This window comes from Medicago sativa, chromosome 2, assembly GCF_051527215.1.
Source record: "Medicago sativa cultivar Bolivia chromosome 2, Bolivia_mono, whole genome shotgun sequence".
In the NCBI taxonomy this organism is placed as follows: domain Eukaryota; kingdom Viridiplantae; phylum Streptophyta; class Magnoliopsida; order Fabales; family Fabaceae; genus Medicago; species Medicago sativa.
The window spans coordinates 24,191,665-24,214,545 of NC_140750.1; the positions used below are offsets into that span (position 1 = coordinate 24,191,665).

General features: G+C 33.4%; 1 protein-coding gene across 1 annotated transcript; it reads right to left on the reverse strand.

Annotated features, from left to right (window-relative positions):
• Positions 1 to 731: 731 nt before the first annotated feature.
• LOC146945702 (villin-4-like) lies at positions 732 to 13,818 on the reverse strand. The gene is made up of 24 exons (XM_085743990.1): positions 13,420 to 13,818; positions 11,081 to 11,193; positions 10,822 to 10,921; positions 9,977 to 10,045; positions 9,636 to 9,872; positions 9,325 to 9,502; positions 9,111 to 9,243; positions 7,936 to 8,098; positions 7,687 to 7,834; positions 7,462 to 7,562; positions 7,111 to 7,266; positions 6,445 to 6,513; positions 6,275 to 6,343; positions 6,052 to 6,189; positions 5,796 to 5,924; positions 5,233 to 5,380; positions 5,105 to 5,115; positions 3,635 to 3,775; positions 3,270 to 3,395; positions 3,126 to 3,191; positions 2,202 to 2,535; positions 1,868 to 2,070; positions 1,564 to 1,721; positions 732 to 1,455 (listed from the first exon to the last, which is right to left on the reverse strand). Exons 2-23 carry the CDS (start codon positions 11,134 to 11,136, stop codon positions 1,608 to 1,610), a joined length of 2,889 nt encoding a protein of 962 aa, XP_085600116.1. The 5' UTR covers positions 11,137 to 11,193; positions 13,420 to 13,818; the 3' UTR covers positions 732 to 1,455; positions 1,564 to 1,607.
• Between the last annotated feature and the right edge of the window lie 9,063 nt (positions 13,819 to 22,881).

Genomic DNA, 22,881 nt, shown 5'->3' on the forward strand with positions numbered 1-22,881 from the left:
TAGCCTTAACCTAGTTTGTCGTAGCTACTTGTTGATTATATATATTTTTCAACTATTTTTGAGAGGATTTTTTTTAACTATTGTTGTCTATTGATTCGAGTTGGATGATTCACTAATACTTATCAACCATGATTCAATTTTTCAGCCAATATTGTATGGAAATAATTATGTCCCTCAACCAATAGTTTCTAGCTACTCTAAAGAGTTTTATATGTAAAGAATTAGTTAACTAAGCTAAAAAAATCATTAAGTAATTTTTGACCGAAAGTAGATTGTAATACAAAAATATGATATTTGATTTTGCATGTCTAAAATGTCAGGACCACTTGGTCCATCCACCATGAGTTACATTAGCCATTTCTCTGTATGATACATGAGTGAGAGTCACAATCGATGAGACATTAAGATTGCAATAAACCCGTATTCATCCTCTTCCGAGTAGAATAAGAAATATTTTCCCATTCAGGTGACCAAGTAAAGTATTGTGCTTGAAGTATGTGTGTTTGTACATAGATACATACCAGTAGAGGCATCGCTACATTCACATATACTCACGACTTGGCAAAGAAATTGTCATTTCCAATCTCATATACCAGTTGATAACCGATAACTCTCATAACACGATTCAGGCCACATGGTCTTTTTACAAGTTAAAGATGAAAAACAGATGCAATCTATTTTAACTTAATCATGAATACCTACTAGTGCTTATATAGACTTGATCCAAAAGATTAACATAGTGGGTTAGCTCATGTTTTCCTTTCTTTAAGTTCAATACATTTGTTCTTAATAGGAACTTTCCATAATCCCACCACTAACATCGCTTAAGATGTACACATCCGGAAAAGACGAAAATTTTGTGTCATTCAAAAGTACATCTTCAGATAAAATGTCATCCAGAAATGTAGGATGAAAAAAGTTACTCTCTAAATATTGGGTGTCCTTAAAGTTTTACAAGGACACAACAGAGTTGTCTAACTCTCTGGCTGACCCTTTTTGCTCCTTTCAAACCCGTGCTTGAAAATTGCAGACAACAACAAAAAATCACACTTTATTTCCAAAACAAGTATAGATCTGACTGGTTTTGCACTCTACTATACACACTTTGTCCTCAATATCAATACAACCTAATTAGACCGGATTTGCAACCCCAATTGCTTGACCAAAACAATTTTAAATTAAATTAAAAAATAAAATGAAGAACTAATTTGAAACCCAAAAGAATTTTTCTTTTTTTCAAAAAACAAGCTCACAAACAACCTTTTCCCTATAAAATTAATGCCACGCAGCTAACTCAACAAAAACCTAAACATTCAAACCACAGCAAAGAGAAGTAGAGAGAGAGGAGGAAAATCCCTAGTTTCTCTTCATGAAAAGTTTCCTGGGAGCAGTAGCAGTTATGCTAAAAAAAAACACTGATGCTGTCCCTTTTACTTCCATATGTTCAGTTCCTTACTGCAAAACAAAGAAGCTCCCTGGTTTTAAGATGAGCAACTAGAAAATGTAGATATAAAATCATCAAGGAAGAATAATATAAAATTTTATGAGAGAAGTTTCTTCTACCTGAACCTAAACTGCAGGGAGCTGAAGAAGGGTAAGTTAAAGAATCAGAATAACTGAATAGCCATTTTTAGTTTGTTTTGCTTCCATTTGGGCAACTTGTAAAAAGCATCCTTGGACATCCCAAATTTCTCTTTGAACTCCGCAGATGATAGATAAGTCTGCATGCATCAAGCACAAGCAAATCAAAACTAATCGAACAAAAGCCTAATAAGCTGTATTTTCAAAGAATGGGGGGAAAAGAACAAAAATATAAAAAGGAAATAGATATGATGATAACATAGCTAGACTATAAAGTCCATTTTACCTCTCTTTTAGTTACATCAATGTCTGGCACAGGATCTGTAGATGTTATTTTAAGTCGTTCATATGGGTAAATCAGGAGACCTTCCTCATCTTCAGCTTCGCCTTCTTTCACATCTTCTTCTATGGTAAGAGATTCTACTCTGCCGCTCACCGAATTCTCCTTGTCATTTTTCTCAGGGTTTGATTTAGGGGTGACTGGACTCACTATACATTGTAACAACCCAGAACAGAAAGCACATTACAACAAAGTGAATTATATTACTCAAAGCAAAAGTGTAACTCAAAAACAGGAGGCGAAAGAGAGGTGGTGTGCAATCATTTTATCAAATGTTTACCTTTAACTGACCGAGGTATCATAGTTTCTCGTGCAGAAGGTGGTTGTTCAAAACTAGAAGTAAGTGCAGATATGGCTTTAGATTTTGATGCTAGTATTGCAGAATCTGGTGTCGTAGATTTCGGATACAGTTTTCTTATTACTGGAGGTGGAGTTGAAAGGTTCCTACCGCCGGGGCTCTCGAAAGTAGCAGCTAGTGCATTAAAGGCTGGAGACCTTCCCCGCACACGAACACGATCAGGACTAACAGACATGCTACGGGAGGAACGTTGCTGGGATTTATCAGGCACACTACTAGACCTTCCTCCATACGTGGGTGTTCGCCGTTTGGGTTTCTGATAATGTATATAATCATTTCCACAAAAATACAGATTAAATGCAAATGCAAATGCAAAGAAAATATATCTAGACAAGCGAAGCTGAGAAAATTAAAGGTTGTGAACTATATTCATTCTCTACCAAGGACCAGCAAACAAGAGCACATCCTTGGATTCAATAGTGATACAAATTTGTCTTTGCTAAAATAACTTCTAGTCAATTGGCAAAGGTCTTCAAAACTTGGGTCTAATATTAATGTCGAAGGTTTGGACATACAAAATAAGATTAACCAATAAATAATTGCAGAAAATCATTTATTTCCATGATATAATTTAGTTTTGGTTTTAGATTTTCAGGGGAGCCATCACAGCATTATTGTCACACTTCAGTATTTAGTCTATCTGTTGAGAGGCAATAAATACGTAAAAATCCGACACTATTTTAACCAGTTTAAACATTTATCCACAAAGCCAAATTAGTTGTCAGTTACCCTGAATCCTCAGTTTAAGGAAAATCCTTGAGAAAAATCATAAATTAGTGGTGTTGAAAAGGAAGGGAATTTCATCAGTGACTGTAAAGGTAGCTAAGAAAATGAAATGTGCCTTACATCCAATGGTGCAGTCCCCCCATTTTTCACGATTTTAAGCTTCCTTTGAAATGAGTTCCCCAACATCTGCAAAGTTACCATGGAAATGTCAATATCAGGATGTTAAAATGTCACATGATTATGTCATTATGTAGATAAACTTACTGCAGACTTTGCTGACTCCCAATTAAAAAAACGAGTGAAAAATGGCGGCTCACTCCCTTCCATGACAACATATATTGGAGCCACGCGAGATAATTTTTCCAGCAGAAAATCATTCTCAAGAAATTTCTGTTCAGTTCACAATAGTGAGTTAATCAATCCACAGCCAAATCTAGAACCTAATAGATTATGCTAGATTTAAAATGTAAAAAATGTAAAAAACATGAAAATGGTTAAATTAAAATCTCATGGTTTCCCTAATAATACAAGGATGTTACAGGACTCAAATAAGCATTAAATTAACCAAAGATATCAGAGTGCTCGAAAGAGTAGCCACTAAATTATGCTACTAGCAAAACCAGTTTTACCTCGCCAATTGTGAGTGCCTGCATTCTACTCTTGGAATCAACCTCCTGGCCAACCCAGACAAAGATATCTGAGTAACAATCCAAGATGAAAATGTCTTCTGTCATTAAATCATCCTGGGAGAAGTTGTATATCTCCGTAACCTGAAATAATTGCTCCAGATTAATGCATTGAAGCAGAAATAAATCCAAGTATTCAAATTGTCATAAGCAGCGTAGCACACAGGACTGAGTAAATTCACCCTGAAAATTTTGTAAATCTTCCTTTATTAAACTGAGGATAAAAAAAAAGTAAACCATAGCAGATTTATATGTCTTCATTTCTCGCCAAAATTAAGTCTTCAAAAGAAGCTGTGATGGCCATTACCACCTCTCAGTGAATAAGTGTGCCTTAACATGTTTGATAATATCTAATCAGGTTATCTGCATTTTGTTCTAATTTGCTGCTCTTACACAATTAGCCATAAGTTTAATTTTGAATAACATGCCAATTTCAATAATTTTTCTAAAAGCAGCTATTGAGTAATCTTATTATGTAATCAGATACTGAATATCTTTACAAGTAACTTTATGAACACCTAATATTAGGGGGTTGGGGTTTGGGATGAGAGGTAACTGGGAAGGAATTTCAGGGTGGCATAGGCCTTAGAGCAAAGATAGCTTGCTGCTCTGATGTTTGCTCTTTCTGTTTTTCTCACACCTGCCTCCATTTTCATCTCAACTGATATCATTGTTAATGGTGATACCAATATGCCAGGCACACGAAAAAGTGTGATGAGTATAGAGGGAAACCTTTAGAAGGGAGAGGGGAAGTTATAACAGAATGGGAAGGTGGCATGTTGTGATTGGGGGGTAAAAAAGAATGGCAAGGGGGTTATAATGAGGGGTGGGGGAGTATGATAGTGTGAAGTGGGAATACAGGGGCTGAATATGGGGGGTGATTTCCATCTCAAAGAGATCCTCTCATTGTTGAGAGTATCATCACTTTCTTCCTTTTGCAAGGAGATTCATCTCCATCCTTTGTTCATTTACTGTTTTCATCCTTTGGTATAGAGGATTCATCCTATGAATTTGTTATCAATATCATTTCATCAGTTTCAGTTTATTATTGTGTTCGGATCTATTAAAATACATTTCATTTTCCTTGGTAAAATGATGTGGATAATGGGTTTTTGGAAACTGTATTTAATCCTTGTTTCGTACCTTAACATTGACCATTTATTATATTTTTTCAACAGTCTCAGATTGATCAAACTCACTTTTGTTTCAATCTTATTAATCACATATCACTGGTGCTTAAGATGGATCACATCATTAAGTTTTTCTTTACTACTAGCAACTTAACATGCTATAAATGACATATTGTTGAAAGCCAGGAAACAAGACCTACTTTAGCACACCTTCATACCATTGCATAAGTTCCAAAATTAAGAATATTGTTACCAGAGACAATAGATCAGTGGGTAAACTCACCTTTAAGTTTCCTGCTCGGTGATCAATTGGGCAGCAGAAGAAAAACATCAAAAGAAAGTCAGCTGTTTGCATTCAAAGGGGTAAGGGAGATCTGTATATAACCAGCAAACAGAAAAATGATCACTTACCGTTTGAGAAACTGCAACAAAATAGGTGAGGATCACTTTCAGCCTCCCTACTAATCTTTTGACTGGGATATTCTGATTTTCCTCCCAACAAATCCCAAAACTGTTCAGATTCTGTACCTTCCCTTTGTGGTTTTGATTGTAAATTTGGCTGCAGAAATTTGGCAAGCATATGAAAACTAGATTAACGGAGAAAGCTGACTAAACAAATATAATGAATATATTTGATAGAAATCTCTTCGAACATTTGAAAGTTTAAAAACTTGAAATCAGTTTTCGTACACATCAATTTTGCATCCATGGATCAACTAACGTATTAGTTTTTTTTTTCCTTTTCATTTTCATATCAGTGTAATTTCCTGACTGAGTAATAGGGAATTACACTGAGACTAATCTTTTTTCATTTTTCCATATCTTTAACCATTTTCAACATGAAAGCATATAAAACTTTGCCACGTCAAGCTGCTTGTTCAACACAATTATTTGACCTTAGAACAAAAGCTAACTCTTTGGTGTTTGCTTAGACCCATTAAAAAATTTCACTATATCTTAAACAGACATCAGACCTTTATCATATCCAGCATCCTCTCTATAAGTTCCTGGTCTTCTGCAGTTGTATTGCTTCCAGACCAAGTAAAGATAGCAGGTCCATTATGAAGTATATAGCAATAAGAGGAATTCAAGGAAGAAGCAACCTGGTGACACGCATTAAAAGAAAATTTCATTACATAAACAAAGCCAGTAAATTCAAAAGGTGTGTTGCCCAATACGACATAAGTGGATGCACAAATGACCACACAACAAAGAGGAAATTGGGCATACCGGTTCAACTTGTATAGCTTGCATATTATCAGGTCCAGTGCCCTGGATGCGGAATAATGCAACGCTGTCCTCATTGTATGTCTCATCAGGAATTTCCTTTTCCGCAATGCAAGTCTTGTATCCATCACTAAGCCCTCCCTGATAAAAATGAATAGGAAAAAGTTATATCACCAGTAATAGATGGGGTGTGAGCTTCCACAATATTAGGATCCCACCCACTTACCTTAAAAACTATGAAGGTTTGTAGGATAGAATGGAATTGAATTGGTTCATTTCCTTCATATATACGAGCCTACAGTCAATTAAAAATGCATAATATCAGTGAAGAGATAAGTAATAAGCATAACTAATATTTTAACAAAAAGCCAAAAACACAATTTCCAGAAAAATTACCTGAGAAGCAAGAAACTTCATTGACTCAACCATTTTGCTAGCCAGTGAATTAGCTGAAGCTCTTTCTTCCTATTTTTAATTTAAAACATTGTGTGAGCAATACAGGCAATAAGTGCTTCGAACACAAATATATAGCAAGACTGAAATATATTCTGCGGCGCATTTAACACTTTCTGGGCGCAGAGAAGTTGCCAATGCTGGGTATAGGGCAATATATAAGGATACAATTGGCTAACGTCAAATCAATCCCTAGTTTTTACCCATTTGGGGAATTTTTGTAATAGGTCACAGTCAACACCAGCTCCCCTAAAAATTTAAGCAGTTTACATCTCTAATAGTTCCTTTAGTTTAAAAACTATGAACCCCTAGAGTTTCAAAAACTGTTTTGATAGGATCCCTGAATTCCAGTATTCCTATAGGTCCTTATGCTGACTCAGTCTGAATAGAAAGAAAAAAAAATTAAACTAAACAATAGGAACCAATTATAGGTTTCAAACTATAGGAACCTATTTATGAATTCCCAACCAAAACTTACAAGGACTAAGGGATTAATAAACCACTAATATTTTTCACCTACAGGTGAACATTCTGCTTCCAGATTATTTCTCTATTTTGATATTCCAATCACATCTGACAAGAACTATAATTGAACTCAAAATCTTTCACCTCAACACTGTTCTTTCCTATCCACGTTCCAATGAGACAGTCGTCCTTATCTTCTCCAGGATACGAATATTGAAAGATGAAGCAATCTCCACTATAAAATTTTGATTGATCAGAAGCTGGGAGAAGAATCTTTTCCTGACCGTTCACACGCCAAACCTGTACAGTTAGAGAAAGACTTATGTTAACTACAGAAATAACAGAGAAATGTTGAGATTGAACAACACCAAACCACAACTCCACCCAAATAGAGGATACCATTGAATACTAATTATCAAAATGAGTGCAAAGCGACTCAAAATAACAGGTAATATATCAACTGCAGCCATAGATGATTTGCAACTAGCAGAGTACCTGTAAATGTCCAGTGCAATCAATGTAAGGTTGAGGTTCTTCCTTTACTGCATCAGCTTTCAACAGACCCTTGACATTTACTCCTTGACGTTTCAGGAGTGCTACAATGTGTACAAAGTCATAAACAAGAGAAAAAATTGAGATGACATAATGACTGTAGATAAAAATGTAATGTTAAAAAATCAATTGAGGACATGATAACCGCCATATTTATTGAACACTTGCCTGCTACCTTGCCACGTCCATCTTCAGATACAGTTACATCAGGGGTCTGAGGCCAAGAATCAAACTTGGACTTAAACAACACTGTTTCAAATCCTTCAATTACTCGAATTATCTGGGGTTTAAGTTGATCAATGCCACTGACTAACTCCTGTTATTTGGTCCACAGCAAATTAACAGTAATTAGAATATGAAGCATAATTAAAACTTATAGCGAAATGCTAAGGGAAGCAAAAGGAAACGAGGTGTTACATCAGCAACTCCACTTGCACTTTTTCTTTCATCAAGGGAGGTGTTTCTTCCCATCCAGACGAACATTTCCAACCCACAATCCAGAATATAACATTTATTTGTGTCTAGAAACTCCCTTTTCAAAGAATCGGCCTCAACGGGTTCTGCCTGTCCCTTTTCAACACTGTAAAATCGATAATTTCATGATAACTAGAGCATTACAAAATCCAAAAATTCAATACAACAAACGAATTTCATCAATGTATTATCAAAATAATTTCACCAATAAAACTATAGGCTAAAAGGATAATGAATTTGTAACAGTTTCACATTTATAAACACCATAAGTTTGACAGCTAGAGGGGAATAAAAACAATGGTAAGTTACAGTTTACACCCTTCAATTTGGACGCTATACAGATAAATATATTAAAAAGGAAAAAAAAATGCAAATGACCACCCAAACTCAAACTATGTAAAACCTCTTCAATCAAGCAAACCATTAAAAAAAAATTGGAAATCATGAAATGTGTGACTTGCACATAACATCAAACAGGACTTGTCATCAAATAATACCATATAAACTGTAAACTAGACTTTACCCTTTTAACCGTTTTCATTTTCATTTAAACTTATTTTTTCAGTTAATCATTGCATAATTGAGTGGAGAAGATCCGTAAAAGTATCAGTACAGTAAGTAAGATTTATCAAATAGAGGATAGTAAAATAGTTAGAGATAAAAGCACACAAGAGAAAACTATAAACCAGACTATTGAGAGATTTAGAGATAAATGATACATCTTTTGGTTTAACTTAAGACAGTGTTAAGATATTGTTTAATCCATGTAACCAACCCCACGTAATGGGAAAAGATTTGGTTTATATGGTAAACCATGTTCTAACAGTACCACCACCAGCATGTCACACTTCTGCTAACCTTATAACAGTTTAATCGGCGCGGTGTTTTTTATTTGTATTTTAACTTCAAAGTGAGAAGCTGGGTGGGAGGGTGCCATTTTCACTTTTTCAAACCCCAAGATCTAATCCACACACAACCCAAGGGTGAAAGAAGATCGCAAAAACTGTAAACATCAATATATTTCATCCTAACATCATTTCACTAAGAAAGAATGGAATACATTGGTAGTGCAACCAGAAACAAAAAACATGAGAGGGAAGACTGAAACAACATTATACCTAAGCAGTTTTGTAGAGTGAGAATCAGCAGACTTATCATTATCACTGGCTGCTTTTCGTGGAAGAGGAGCAAATCCGCCAAAGAAACCCCAGAATTCCCCAGTTTCAGGATCAGCCATTAACTTTCCATCCTCTGCTTGGAAGTTCAAGAACACGTTCAATTCATAAAAACTGTAATCAACTTTCAAACTTCAAAATATACATGTCGACTTACCAATAGCAGCTATCTCGCATTTCCCCTCATGGTAGGTATCCTTAATATACTGTACAACCTCCAAAGCTTTAGCTCTTTCTTGAATAGATGAATTGGAACCATTAAATTGGAAGATTTTTGACTCGGTGTCAAGAACAAAAATATCATCATGGTTTAGTGAAGATCGAGCAAAAGGAACCTATAACAAAAACAAGTGGCTACTCAGCAAGCAGAAAACAATGTTTCTATATGTGAGTACATGCCTGATCCAGTGTAATCAATGACATGTAATACTCAAACCTTAATGGCATACGAAAAAATTTTAAACTTGCCTCTTTGACATGTACAACATGTTTCCCTCTGCATACAAACAACCGTGTCTTGTGTTTTTCAGCCTCGGCATGTTTAAAACCAGAAGCAACTCCACCTTCTTGAGGTATAATACAAGGTTTGAAATAAGAAAGGAACTTTTCAGTTTCATGGCCCTGTACTTCCCGATACTGAACAGCACGTCCTCCGAGAGCTGCATCCAGCTCAACTGTCTTGATGGCTGCAGCACCAGCTTCATCCTGTTTTAAAATTACAATCATTACAACTAATGTCAAACAATAATAGCAAGGAAAATAAATTTATAAAATATCACCATATTAATACTTAATGATAATAACTTTACCTGACTGGTGTCTTTACCAATCCAGTAATGGATGTCATGACGCAGAGCACCACTTTTTGAGGCAGTTGTCTACGGAAAAAGAGAAGAAAAAAAATCCAAAATGATTATATTCATACTAGAAAAAACCATGCATCATGTATGATGCAGTATGCACAAGCAGCATAATAAAAGGAACAAACTATCCGGTTAGTAATTATGACCAAAATCAAAAGGAAACAAGAGAATAATGTGAATCTTGCCAAAAATATGTGCTACTGATGAATATATGAGACTTGTATCAAAGACCACATAAACTATCGTTCTCGACAAGGAGAATCAGAGCTCATGGGAAAGAAGCCAACAATGCCCTATAGATAAACTCATGGTCGCATATGATTTAAGAAAAACTAATGCAAACATCATGGTCGCATATGACCCAACTGTCTTGATGGCAGCTCAAATGTATAGAAGTTCCAAAATGAATGTTGTTGTCCGTAGAAAAAGGAACAGAACTGAGAAGAAGAAAACAATCTCCTTAAGCTAAATTCATGCTCGTATATGATAAAGAGAGGATAATATATTTTGATTTTGTAAATGCAGCTATCATCAATTTAAAGCAAGGACAAACTGAAAAATGTACAGAAGTTACATAATGAATGTTTGCCAAAGAAAAATTAAGACAGAAATCAATTCCACGAGTCATTATATATCAATGTTGTGATTTTTGTCATGCTGGGAACATCAATTTTTTCAAAGTTCAAAATCCATGGAAAACAATTATAAAATAAGAAGGAAAAAAAATACCAATTTGAGGATAGCATTGTATAGAACTATGAATGAATAATCACTTGAAAAATATGGTTTACCTTTAAGATCACGTAGGAATCCCCAGTGAAAAATTTGCCATAGGAGGATTTTGGGACAGGTACTGGATTAAAATTCTCAATACGCCATATTTCAAGTCCACTATTTATGGTTAAGGAGAATAAAGCATAAGATCAAAGCATGAAATTAATTTACGCATTGAATTGAACCAACTGAGGGAGAAACTTAGAAAGAATCTGGTAAATAATGAAAATCTGATAAATACTAAACAGTACAACATGTTAATTAGATGCAGGATACGCCTTTTGTCCAGCTCCTTGGAAAGCTGGATCCAAATCTCTCATAGAAACTGCCATAATAATATTCTACTTTTTGATCCTTTACACCCTAGCTTATATGTAGCAAATAATATCCTGAAAGGGAACCATAAAGAATATAAGTTGATAAACGAAAAGTAGAATACTGAAGCTGCCAAAATAGAAGTTGATGAACGAAATGCAAATGCTTCCACCATCAGTTACAATCAACAAATTCTGGTTCTGATATAAATTTATATAAAATGGAGAAGATTATCAGATGGCGTAGATTATAATTAAGCTCAGCATCATTAATGAATCATTTGATATGATAAATTTTTCTGACAAAGGTAATGTAAAATACAAAATGAAGCAGAGAAAAGCAAGGCTATCATTGGGATACAAAAAAAAAAAAATGAATTCATGAGATACAGTTAAGTTCACTGCTAACTAATCGAAAATCATCCCAGTGATGTTCAGCTATTCCCGAACACTTATATTCATATAACATTTTCAATTTTCACCTCTATAGATATCTCCTCATCTAGCATTAGGAATTCTAGGTACATTAAGAACTTAATCATCTATATTGATGTTCTTCAAGTTAGGACAGATGAATCAATAGTTGCAACCAAGAATAGGAATACATTTGTAAGATTGTCATTATCAGAAACTACAGACTCACTCATTGCTGTCTAGAAACATTGAATACACAAATAGGTTGCATTTTGAATAAGCATCATGCAAGCCTTGTCATTGAAGTTGGTTGGATTAAAACATAATAAGAACAAAGAAACTAAAAACAAAATTGCATTTTTTGTCAGACTGTCGTCTGTCGATCCCGCATAATACCTCCCGGTAAGAGCTAAATAATTTTAGTAGCCACCATTTGAGATAAGTTTAAGCTGTATGATAGTACATGAAGAAAGCAAGCATCAATGAAGAAAGCAAGCAAACAAAATAAACACACACCAAAGACCTTGCACTAAGAGCCTATTAATAGCAATTATACCATCCTAGAAATAGGGCATGTATAGGTAATCAGCTTACAAGCACTATCTAAACTATTATAGGGAGCTTAACTAATCACTTATTCATAAGCTATTATGGGGAACTTATTGAAATAATCTAACAATAGCTCAGGGACATATCATAAGTTAATAAGTTAATTCTTACAAATACACTTAAGCTGGTTATGTATAAGCTGTCTCTGTAACACAAGATGTAATAAAGTCTAAGCTGGTTATGTATAAGCTGTCTCTGTAACACAAGATGTAATAAAGTCAAACTGTTATCATATAAACAATAAGCTATTCTCTTAAGTTATCTTGGAGAGCCTATAGAAATAAGGTAAAGTAGCTCATGAACATGTCATAAGCTGTTTCTATAATGTCTTATAAGCTCATTTGACTAAAAAAGACTAGTTTGGTAACTGTCACTTTCTCACGACCTTATAGCGTTTTTTGATAAGCTAATTCAGGTAGGCTTATATCTTATCATTATTTATCTCAATTTTACCCCTCAAATCTTAATTGAAAAAAATTAAATATTAATTAAATGTATCATTTTTATGTCATTTCATATTTATAAGCTAGTTCAACCGCTAATTTTACCAAACACTACAAATTGAATCAGCTAGCTTATACCCTATCAGCTATAAGCTAGCTATCAGCTATAAGCTAGCTTACCAGCCATTCGTTATTTTTCTCACAAAGTAGACAAACTCAAATAAATCAATTCAAATAGGTCTTATAAAGCTCTTTCAAGGACCACTCCTAAATTGTCGTTCAAATATTTAAACACATAAATTCAACCTTATTTACCAGTATCCAACAAACACCCGAAAAATCTGCACAAATGTTAAAGAAATCCAAAATCACGAGAATAACGCATCCACATGCAATAAAACGCCCAAATATTTTACAGAATCACCGAACAATACGATGAAGCTTATAATCAAATCATACACCTAAGAAACTGACACGTATGCAGAAAATCACGTGATCTCGATAACACAACAAACATCCCAATCATTTTCCAAAATCCCAAACATCAACATCTTCAATTTTTTTTTTTTTTTTGAGACGGCATCTTCGAAATTTACAACAAAAACCTTAATCAATTAATTTACTTAATTAAACTAATCCAGTTTAATTAAACTAATCCTTTAATTTCAACATCCGAAAAAAACGCAATGTGTCCGATTGAAGTCAACAAAATTCAATCAAATGCTAAATCAATCACGAACTAGATCGAATTTTGAGCTATAAATCTACACAGCTTCAGTAACAAACAGAAAAAAACACTGAAAAAAAATTGATTAAAATTATCTTGAATTCATACCTGGAAAAGAAGCAGAAGCAGAATCAGCAGTAATCGATTTTGTCTTTATCGGAATAAGCACCAAACAAAAAACAGAAAAATCGAGAAATGAAGAAGAACACAACCAGGAGCTGAAGAAAAAGTCGAAATCGAAAATTGAAAGGAAAAAAATAAATAAAGCTGATGAATCGAAGTGAAGAGCAAGCAGTAGATCCAATAAGAGGAATTAGGAGGTGGAGAAAATGGAAGGAAAGAAAAGAAGGAGAAAAGTGAGAGAAGAGGAAAGTGGAGAGTGAAGAAGAAGAAATTTTAGAGAGAGAAGAAAAAAAGGAATATTATTCGGGGGAATGGAATAGAAAAAAGTTGAAGTAAGAGAGAGAAAGAGAAAGAGAGGGAAGAATGATGAAAAATGCCAGGCGTGCTTATCACTAACGGCAACCAACATACAAAAACTCTTCTCTTCTCTTCCAATCCAACCCCACACTACTTAGATACACCTCATATATGAACTGTAAATTTGCTTTTTTTTAATTATTTCTTTCTAAAGACTCTAATTAAATTATTTTAATCTCTCAAAAAAAAATTAAATTATTTTAATTTTGAGGTTGGTCTATTCGATAAAGAGTTGGTTCATGTTTCATACGAGCGAACTTATCTTTTCAGATGACTTGTTGGTAGATAGTTTATATATTCTCTAATCACTATTATAAATAAAAAATTATTTTTAGGTTTATTGAATAATTGATATATATGGTCTATAATATTAACCAAATATATTAATTATTCAATAGATATAAAAAGCGATTTTTTTTAATAATAGTTACAAGAGGGCTTAAGTATCATTGTCACTTTGAAAATTGAGTGGATTGGGTTTATGTGCAGTCAAATACATTTAGATCATTTGATCTTGATCGAACAATTCAAATTTAAAGTTTTTTAATATTATATTTAAAAACAATATATAATATTAAAAAACTTAAAATATGTATCGTTCGATCAAAATCAAACAATTCAAATATGTTGACCGTATATTGAGCATTGGCTTTAACTCTCATGAGTTCTTGTAACTTAATTCATCTAAACATTTTATCATAAATAAGTATTTTATTTATTTATTTTTATGTTGTTTATATTAGTAATGATAGATGCTAGTTGAATTAGTGTACTACTTTTTGGAGGGTGTGTGTGGTGTGGGACAGTAATAATGGTGAAAACACTGTGATTACAGTTAAGTTTCTTTGTTTGTTGCTAAATGTAGCTCAATTGCTACGCTTAGTATGTTTCTTCAGGTGTCGCTTTGTTGAAATTTTTGGTTATTATGAGATTAATGTTTGCTTATGTATGTAAGGTAGCGTGGTCCAATGAGAAGGTACTATAGTAGATTCGTAGGTGAAGATTTAATTCAATGTAATGTAATTTATTGGGACTTAGATGGATTCAACTGTGGTGGCGTAATAATACCACATCAATGATCAAATCAAACACGATGGAAAAATAAAATGACATAAAAAGAGTGAAAGTGGGAAAGTAACATAAAGTAGTGTCTTTTTTTACTAATCAGCTAACGTAAAACTAGGGTAGAAGTGTTCCCCCAATAACGGCTTAGATGGTAAAGTACTCCATAGCTAATAAAAATTAAATATATTGCCGATCTGTCCGGTAATAAACGGAGGCAACGGCGTTGTGCGGTGTTTCGGTATGATGGTTGTGCAAATCGGTGTAGGAAATGAGGTTGAATGTGTAAACGTGCGTGGAAAATGAAGCGTACGTTCAGGTAACGCGGAATCACCCTTATATAGGAGAATGAGGCGCTAGCGGCTTTCGTGAAATGTGGCGCCTCATCAAGGAGCCGTTGGAGGCCACGTGTACGATGCAGGAAGCGCGGGGCGTATGCTTTAGTGTGGTGGTACGCACTGGAACTAGCGTGCTTGACTGCTCACTCAAGCCGTAACGTCTTGTTTCGAGGGTTCTGGGTTCAGGTGTCTTCATGAGATTGGCGCTCTAGCCGGTTCAAAACAATTGCCTATATTACCCTTCATAGCTAATAAAATAGGTCGTCCCCAATAGAATGGTTAAATATGTTTTTTCTTATCTCGATAATAAAAGTGGCACATTCCTTATAAAAAAAAGGCACATTGTCGGCCCTACACAAATTTCCTGCACACAGTTTTAGTCCCTTTAAATCAAATTTATTTCGTTGTCCTTTAACTTTTATATTTTTTGTATGACTTTTTTAATTTTTTTAATAATATCCGTAGAGTGCTACAAATAATAGGTGAAGTAGACGGGTTTTAACATAGTTGGGAAGTCATTCATTTAACATGATGTTTTTACACTTTATTTTCCTTTTAAAAAAAGAATGATTTTTTGTAAGTATGAATTTAGAATTTAGAACACTATAAAACTTTGTTTACAAAACTTTTTAACATAAAATGAATTAATTATAAAAAAATTTAACTCCAATAATTCAAGATAAAAGTAATGAAAATCTGAACCTAGCAATTATATTTTGAGTTCGCGAGGTTTGGCTCGGTTGATAATGTCGATATTGTTAGATTGGACACCTTCAGCTGAATTCAAACTCAGGACATCGCAATTGTGTGTATGAGTTTAAGTGGTGTTTGTCACTTCATCTATAATAAATAAATAAATTGATTCCATTTTTGTAGAGAAACTTTTAATAATGTTCTAAAATGTCCGCCAAAAAATCATTCAAAAATGCATACAGCTTAACAGTAGCGACTAAAAATGCGTGCAGAAAAATTGTACTCCCTCCGGTCCTATTTATAAGAGAAAGTTGGGTCAACAAAAATTGATGTATTTGGACTGAATTTTTAACTAGATACATCAACTTTTGTTGACTCAAATTTCTCTTGTAAATAGGACCGGAGACAGTATGTTACAAAAGGTCACGCTTTTTTATGGAGACAAAAAACAAAAGTCGAACAATTTATAGAGAATGAAAACATATTCAACCATAAATATAACAAATTAATTTAAATAAAGGGTAGGGATAGCATTTGGGTGACATAGAATTAGTGACATTGGTGACATTAGTTGTTTATATACTTATTGTTATTTTTTCATGAAATTTTATTATTCATAAATTTTGGTTTCCTAGGCTATAATTATTTTTTGATAGTGAAATGCATGTTTGTTGTTTATGTGGGATTCTGATTTTTAGAGAAATGACAGAAAGGGAAAAGGGTTGATCCGAGAGGGACTTGAGGATTGGCAGTTTGAGAGCAATGTGACCTTGCATTGAAAGGATTTGGTGCCAAAAAGAGGGAAAATGGGAATGGTCGGTCACCGGCTAATACTATTATTTGGTGTAAATTCTCATAAAGTCTACTATTTTGTGGGGCTCTTTCTATAACTTTAATGCATGAAAAAGTGGAGGCTGCTTTTCCACTATTCAACATAATTTTTTTCTATGGTTTTGTTTGATAAAAAATACTTACACTTTCTTTCGTTAATTATGGAGTAGTGATATTTGAACAACCATTTTTGACAACTATCATGACAACTTCTTTTTCCTCTCTTTCTATTGGTCAAAAACAATGGAAAGAGAAAAATGAAGAGAGAGAATAAAAACATAATGTAAGTATGAAAGAGAAAATTGTCAAAAAGTTGTCACAAAATGGTTGTACAAGTATCATTTCTCTTAATTATGTAGTTTCTTGTTTAATTAATGTCAAAACATGGTTGTACACAACCCTAAATAAAATTAAAAAAGGAAGCATGGTTAGAAAGTTGGAGTTTAACCTTTTTTGTTAGCATTATTTGCAAGCAAAGTTTAAGAGACATATATAAGGCAATATGAGATTGATTTCCACCCTTAAATAGGAGGACCTATATGGGTCCAAAGTCCAGACTTGCGTTTAAGAACATGGATTGGAGGTTAGAAATGCACAATACTACCTAGATTGAAGTTTGCAGCACTATAATTAATACTTCCATAATTGTCAATCATTTCTAGCACATGAAGGAGTATTCCTTCTTCAACCACTGTTCTTAGTGATGTCAAAGACAATGGGGTGGGATGGGGTGGGAAGTGAGTAAGGACTTTCTCCATTGATCAACTTGAATGAGGTATGCAATTTGAAGAGTGATAGACAAAAAAAAAAAAATAGATAGTGGAACCTATCATTGAGTGAGTTTCAACATCATTAATTATTTGACTTAAATGCACTTTTGGCCCCCTATGTTTGCCGTCGTAGCAATTTTGGTCCCCTAACAAAAAAAATGCAATTTTGACCCACTATTTTTGCCATGTTTAGGGAAATATGCTCTTTTGGCCCCTTATCTTTGCAAAAAAGTTGCGATTATGACCCCTTTTCTGGGACACGTGGCGACTTCCAAGCATAGTTGGAAAAATTAGGGGGTCAAAATTGCATTGTTTTTGTTAGGGGGCCAAAATTGCTACAGTGGCAAACATAGGGGGCAAAAGTGCATTTAAGCCTAATTATTTTATACCTTTTTAAAACTTTTATGTGTCTTTATATCTTCAAATGGAACAAATAGAGAGAATCATAAACGGAGAGAATCCTGACTCGTGTTATCTATCCTCTCCTCGCCCCACCACTCAAATTGTTCACCATTTTTGTCTCTATTTTCCGATTTTTGTCTCTATTTTCCGATATTGGATAGTTTTTCTTCATTGGCTTCATGCCCGCAGATTTCTATGCTTTCCGTGGAACCTCGTCAATATGAAAAAATAACTAAAAAATTTTATTTTAATTAATTAGTTGGTAAAAAAATAAAAAAATATTAACCGTAACAAATATAACATCAAGACATTGTAAACATTACACATAAAATAAATTTCTACTCATATTGTGTGATAAGACAAATAAATATAATTATTCACATATTCATATATGCCAGTATAAAATGTTTAACCGATGCCCCTGGGACACTGGTTAAGGAACTTAAAAATGAAAATTTTAAAATGAAAATAACACGTTTTATGTTTTTGAGGAGTTGACAACACATGTTTCAATGCAATACTTACTATATTTGTTTTCTTAAGTGTCCCGGGGCACCCGTTAATATTTCCCAATGTATTTTAGTGAATTGTTCCTAGTGGAGCGTGGGGTATGTTCGTCGTCCACATCACTGCACTACCCTAGGAGATTTTGAGTCCAATCACACATCCATATCCCAAGGAGAAAAAAATCATTGTTCAAAGAAATTCACAATATAAGGACCAATTTGGAGAAAGAATGTTAGTTTGAGAACTAAGTATATTTATTTATTGAAACATTCAATGCTAGTATGTTAACCATGCTGATTGTTAATTTGTTTACATTTGTCAGAAGTGTGAATCGAACTCGAGACTATTCTTATTACTTCACTCTTTAATTCTCATTATCAAATCAAACCTTACAACTTTGTAGTTTGAAAACTAAATTGATTGTTTATTAATTTTAAACATGTATTTCTCCCAAAAAAACATATTGCACTGCCAAATTTTATTTATTTATTTGAAAAGGATTAAATTTGATTGATTTCGAAACTAGACAAGTGACACTTAATATTTTTTTCAATTGTATATTCTTTGGTCTCAACTGCAGAAATTGATGCATCGAATCGGATATGATCACAATTGGCGGCAAACTTTAGCACAAGATATTTAACATTGTTGCATTGTCATGACTGGATTTGAAATGAGGACCTCTATTGAAGTTAATAGAAATTATTTACCATCTCATTCAGGTACTTGAGCACACATTCAATATGTTATAATGTAGGCACTAAACAAATATACAGAAAATAATATGAGTTAAAGGCACTGAAGGTAAATTACACTTGTTAAGTTTTTAATATTAGGTCTAACTCATCCTTACAAAACCAATTTGTAAGATAATGGGCGCAACTCTTTATAAACTTTTATATCAAGAGTACCATCTTTTCTATGGGAAACTTGAGTTATTTCTTATACACTTTGCTCTGGCACTATTTGATTTGGTGTGTGTAATGAATGATAGGCGGATTAGTGGATAGACTTTGATATCATCCTAGATTTTTATAGTGGACATAACTCATCTTTGTAAAATAAGTTTATAAGGTGAGATGTCACTTTTTATAAACTCTTATCAAAAGTCATGTATTTTCTCAAACCTGATAACTTAAGAAGGAGCACAGGTTACAAACCAATACCACCAATCAAAATGAGTTCATGTATTTTCTATGTGGGAGTTATTCCCAACAATACTTCTTAAATATAAATTAATTAAGATTAAAATTCCAGTAATGCTTTTTTGGGGCGTGAAAATCCCAATAATACTACTACTATACCGTAGAATAACATTTGAAACTAGTGAAAAATGAGTAGCTGTGCCACCAATATTCTTTATCTGAGTGGATTTGTCGTGTGTAGTTTATTTAATTAGTATAAAAATGAAAACTATGGTCAAAGAAATTGATTTCATTTAGCACAAATATGACTTTTGGGATGATCATGTCATAATTTAAGTTGGAAAGAGATGCATTATCTTGATTGGCAATCTGTAAAGTATGACCAAAAGCACCGGCCCACCGCCATGCTCAATCGCATTCGCAGCCATTCCACAAGTTTGATTTCTTATTCTACTCAACAATAATGAGTTTGGAGGAAATTTATTTTACAGATATATTAATTAAATAAATATACTTCATAATTTAATAGACCAAGATTGACCCAATTAATGTTAGGTTATAAACGTGCTACTCTTAAGCTTGCACACGTATATTATGTCATCGTTTTTGTATAAGATCTGTCATCATTGTCAATCGGTAAAAAAATATGTCATCTGCAAAATAGTGTGAAGTTTAATTAAGTATATGTTTGAACAAATTGATTCGTTGGATTTGTTTAAAACAGAATTGTATCGAGGAGACTAGCAAAGGCAAACATGATATAGCAAGGATGAATGTAGGTCTGGAGGAAAAGGTAATAAAGTGGTCGATATTAACCTACACTATTATATGGTGGAGTTTGACTTCAATGTAGATTTGTGGATGAATGTAGGTGGTTATCATATTATCCTTTCTTGAGTGTCTACAATTATTATTATGGATGAAAGTAGTTTAAATCGAGTTAAACTTTACAAAATTGAGTCTGACCTATTCAAAAATTGAAGACATAAATATGGCATCTATCATGCAAAATTGAGTCTGACCTATTCAAAAATTGAAGGCATAAATATGGCATCTATCATGACATAGGTTTATTTTTAATCTTGAGCTTCGTCTTTTCTACTACATGATATGCCATATTATTCTACTTAAAATCATACTTGATCCGAACGTATTTAGCTAAGTGACATGATCAATGTCCAATCAGGCTATCAAACCAACAGACTGGTATGATTAAACTTCAATTTGATATTTAACACAACATATTTTAAATCTCACTATATATATATATATATAGAGAGAGATTGAAAAAACATTTAAATATACAAAAAATTAATGTAGATTGATAAGATTAAATTATCGGAAAAGTTATATACTAAAAATAAAAATTGAAAATGTTAACAAATTTATAATTTAACCTTGTAAAAAAACAAATTTATAATTTAATGCAAAATATAATATAATAATTTTTTTGTAAAATTATTATATTATAGTTTGCACATTTTAAAAAGTAGTAGTAAAAATATTATTCATATTTACTCTATAAGCCGATCCGGTAGGCCTGATTTTTTTTTTTTATGACTTGTATCTTGGCATTTGCTTAACTCAGTTAATAGGGACAATGTATAATGTATGCATGGTTTGTGATTCAAACCCCAACCACCAAAAAAATAAAAAAATAGATTTTTAAAAAGTGTAAGTCTTCTCTATTAAAAAAGGGTTAAATAAGTTTTCGTCACTAAAAATATAGCGACTTTTGATTTTAGACTCTAAAAATATAAAATGTGATGTTTTCATCCTCCCAAAATTTCATGTTTCATTTTTTATCCTTAAATGGACATAATTTTGACATGTTCTTGACATTTCCTGAACATAATAGTGACATGGACATACATGAGTTAAACATAATAGATGGAAATAGATGTGAACACATTTTGAACAAAAAAATGTCACAACTTTTACATGAATTGGAACATAAATTACCCTTAGGGAGAATGGCACCAACATGTGGGGGAAAGGACAATCCCTAACTTCCTAATTGTGGTGGTGACTCCCTAATTTGAACTTAAGTTCCAAATCCCTCAAATGAGGAAAATAAATTCATCAATGCTATGGGGAAAGGACAATTACATCCAAAAAGACTTCCTACGCGAAGATGAAATAAAAATTTTGCAGCACTGCGTAGGGTGATTTTGAATCTAGGGGGAAAGGACAATTACATCCAAAAAGACTTCCTATGAGGATAGATAGCCTCAAAGCACTTGCAGCCCCTTTGTGCTTAAATTGTTAATTTAATTTAATTTTAACTAAATTCCCATCACTCTTATATGAAATGAAGAAAGGACTTTTCTTGGTTACTTTAGCATTAAGGATGGAACCTGTTCCTCATAATATCTGTCTTATACAAGAGCAAGAAAAAGGTTGGACTGCACACACACACTCACTTAAGACTTGTTGTTGGGTTGAATAGGTTCACAAGGAATGCTTGAGGTCGTGATTAGTGTACTTGAAACAAAACCTTAGGAGAGGCATGAGTATTTCAACTGTGTTGCCATGTTTAATCTTTCTTGTTGCTACTATGTCTATTGCCTTTTGCTTGAGGACAAGCAAAGATTCAAGTGTGGGGGAGTTTGATGAGTCTATATTAAGTCTATTTTTATGCATTATTTAGTTTAGTTTTATTTAAGATTTGATTTTATTTTATTGCAATTTTATTTCCTTTTTGAATCTTTTTACTACAATTGCATATTTTATATTTCAGGAACGAATATATGATGGAAGGTGTCTTGGAGCAAAAGAAAGGAGTCTGGAGCAAATTCGGAACAAAAATACGAAGATACGGAGACAAAAATATGTCTCCCACAAGTCAGAAGCTTGGCACGGCCGTGCCACCCTCCAGATGCCCTTTTGCTGCTTTTCTTCAAGCTCAAGTTACTCTGCTTTAGTTTTACCGAATAGCCCTTGTAGTTGCTTAGATTTTAAGTCAATTGTAAAGCTATAAATATAGTAGCTCTCCATCATAAACATTCATCTTTTGTTCTTGGAATAAAAGTTCACTTTTACTTTATTTTATATTCTTCTTCTCCTTCTTCTCTATATCTACAATGAACGTTAGTGAGTAGACTTCTTCTTGTCTTGGGATTGTTGGATAAGTCTAATGACATAATCCTAATCGAACCAAGCTTTAACCCTAATTTCATGTAACCGTAATTTCTAATTTAGATTCACCGTTTTAACATGAATTAACCATTATCAAACTGTAGAAGCGAAAGTGGAGGGTTTGATAATTGTTAATCCATCATCCCAAATATCAATTCATAAAGCGAAAGCGGAGCTTTGATATTGGAACAAGTGAATCTAGAC

Bases quoted from the DNA above. Each gene is read 5' to 3' on its own strand.
- LOC146945702 (XM_085743990.1), bottom strand. From the start codon at position 11,136: ATGGCAGTTTCTATGAGAGATTTGGATCCAGCTTTCCAAGGAGCTGGA. The intron at 5,381-5,795 runs GTCTGATGTCTG...AAATTTCTGCAG, and splicing joins GGATGCTGGATATGATAAAG to CCAAATTTACAATCAAAACC. The intron at 3,192-3,269 runs GTAAGTTTATCT...GTAACTTTGCAG, and splicing joins GGGAGTCAGCAAAGTCTGCA to ATGTTGGGGAACTCATTTCA.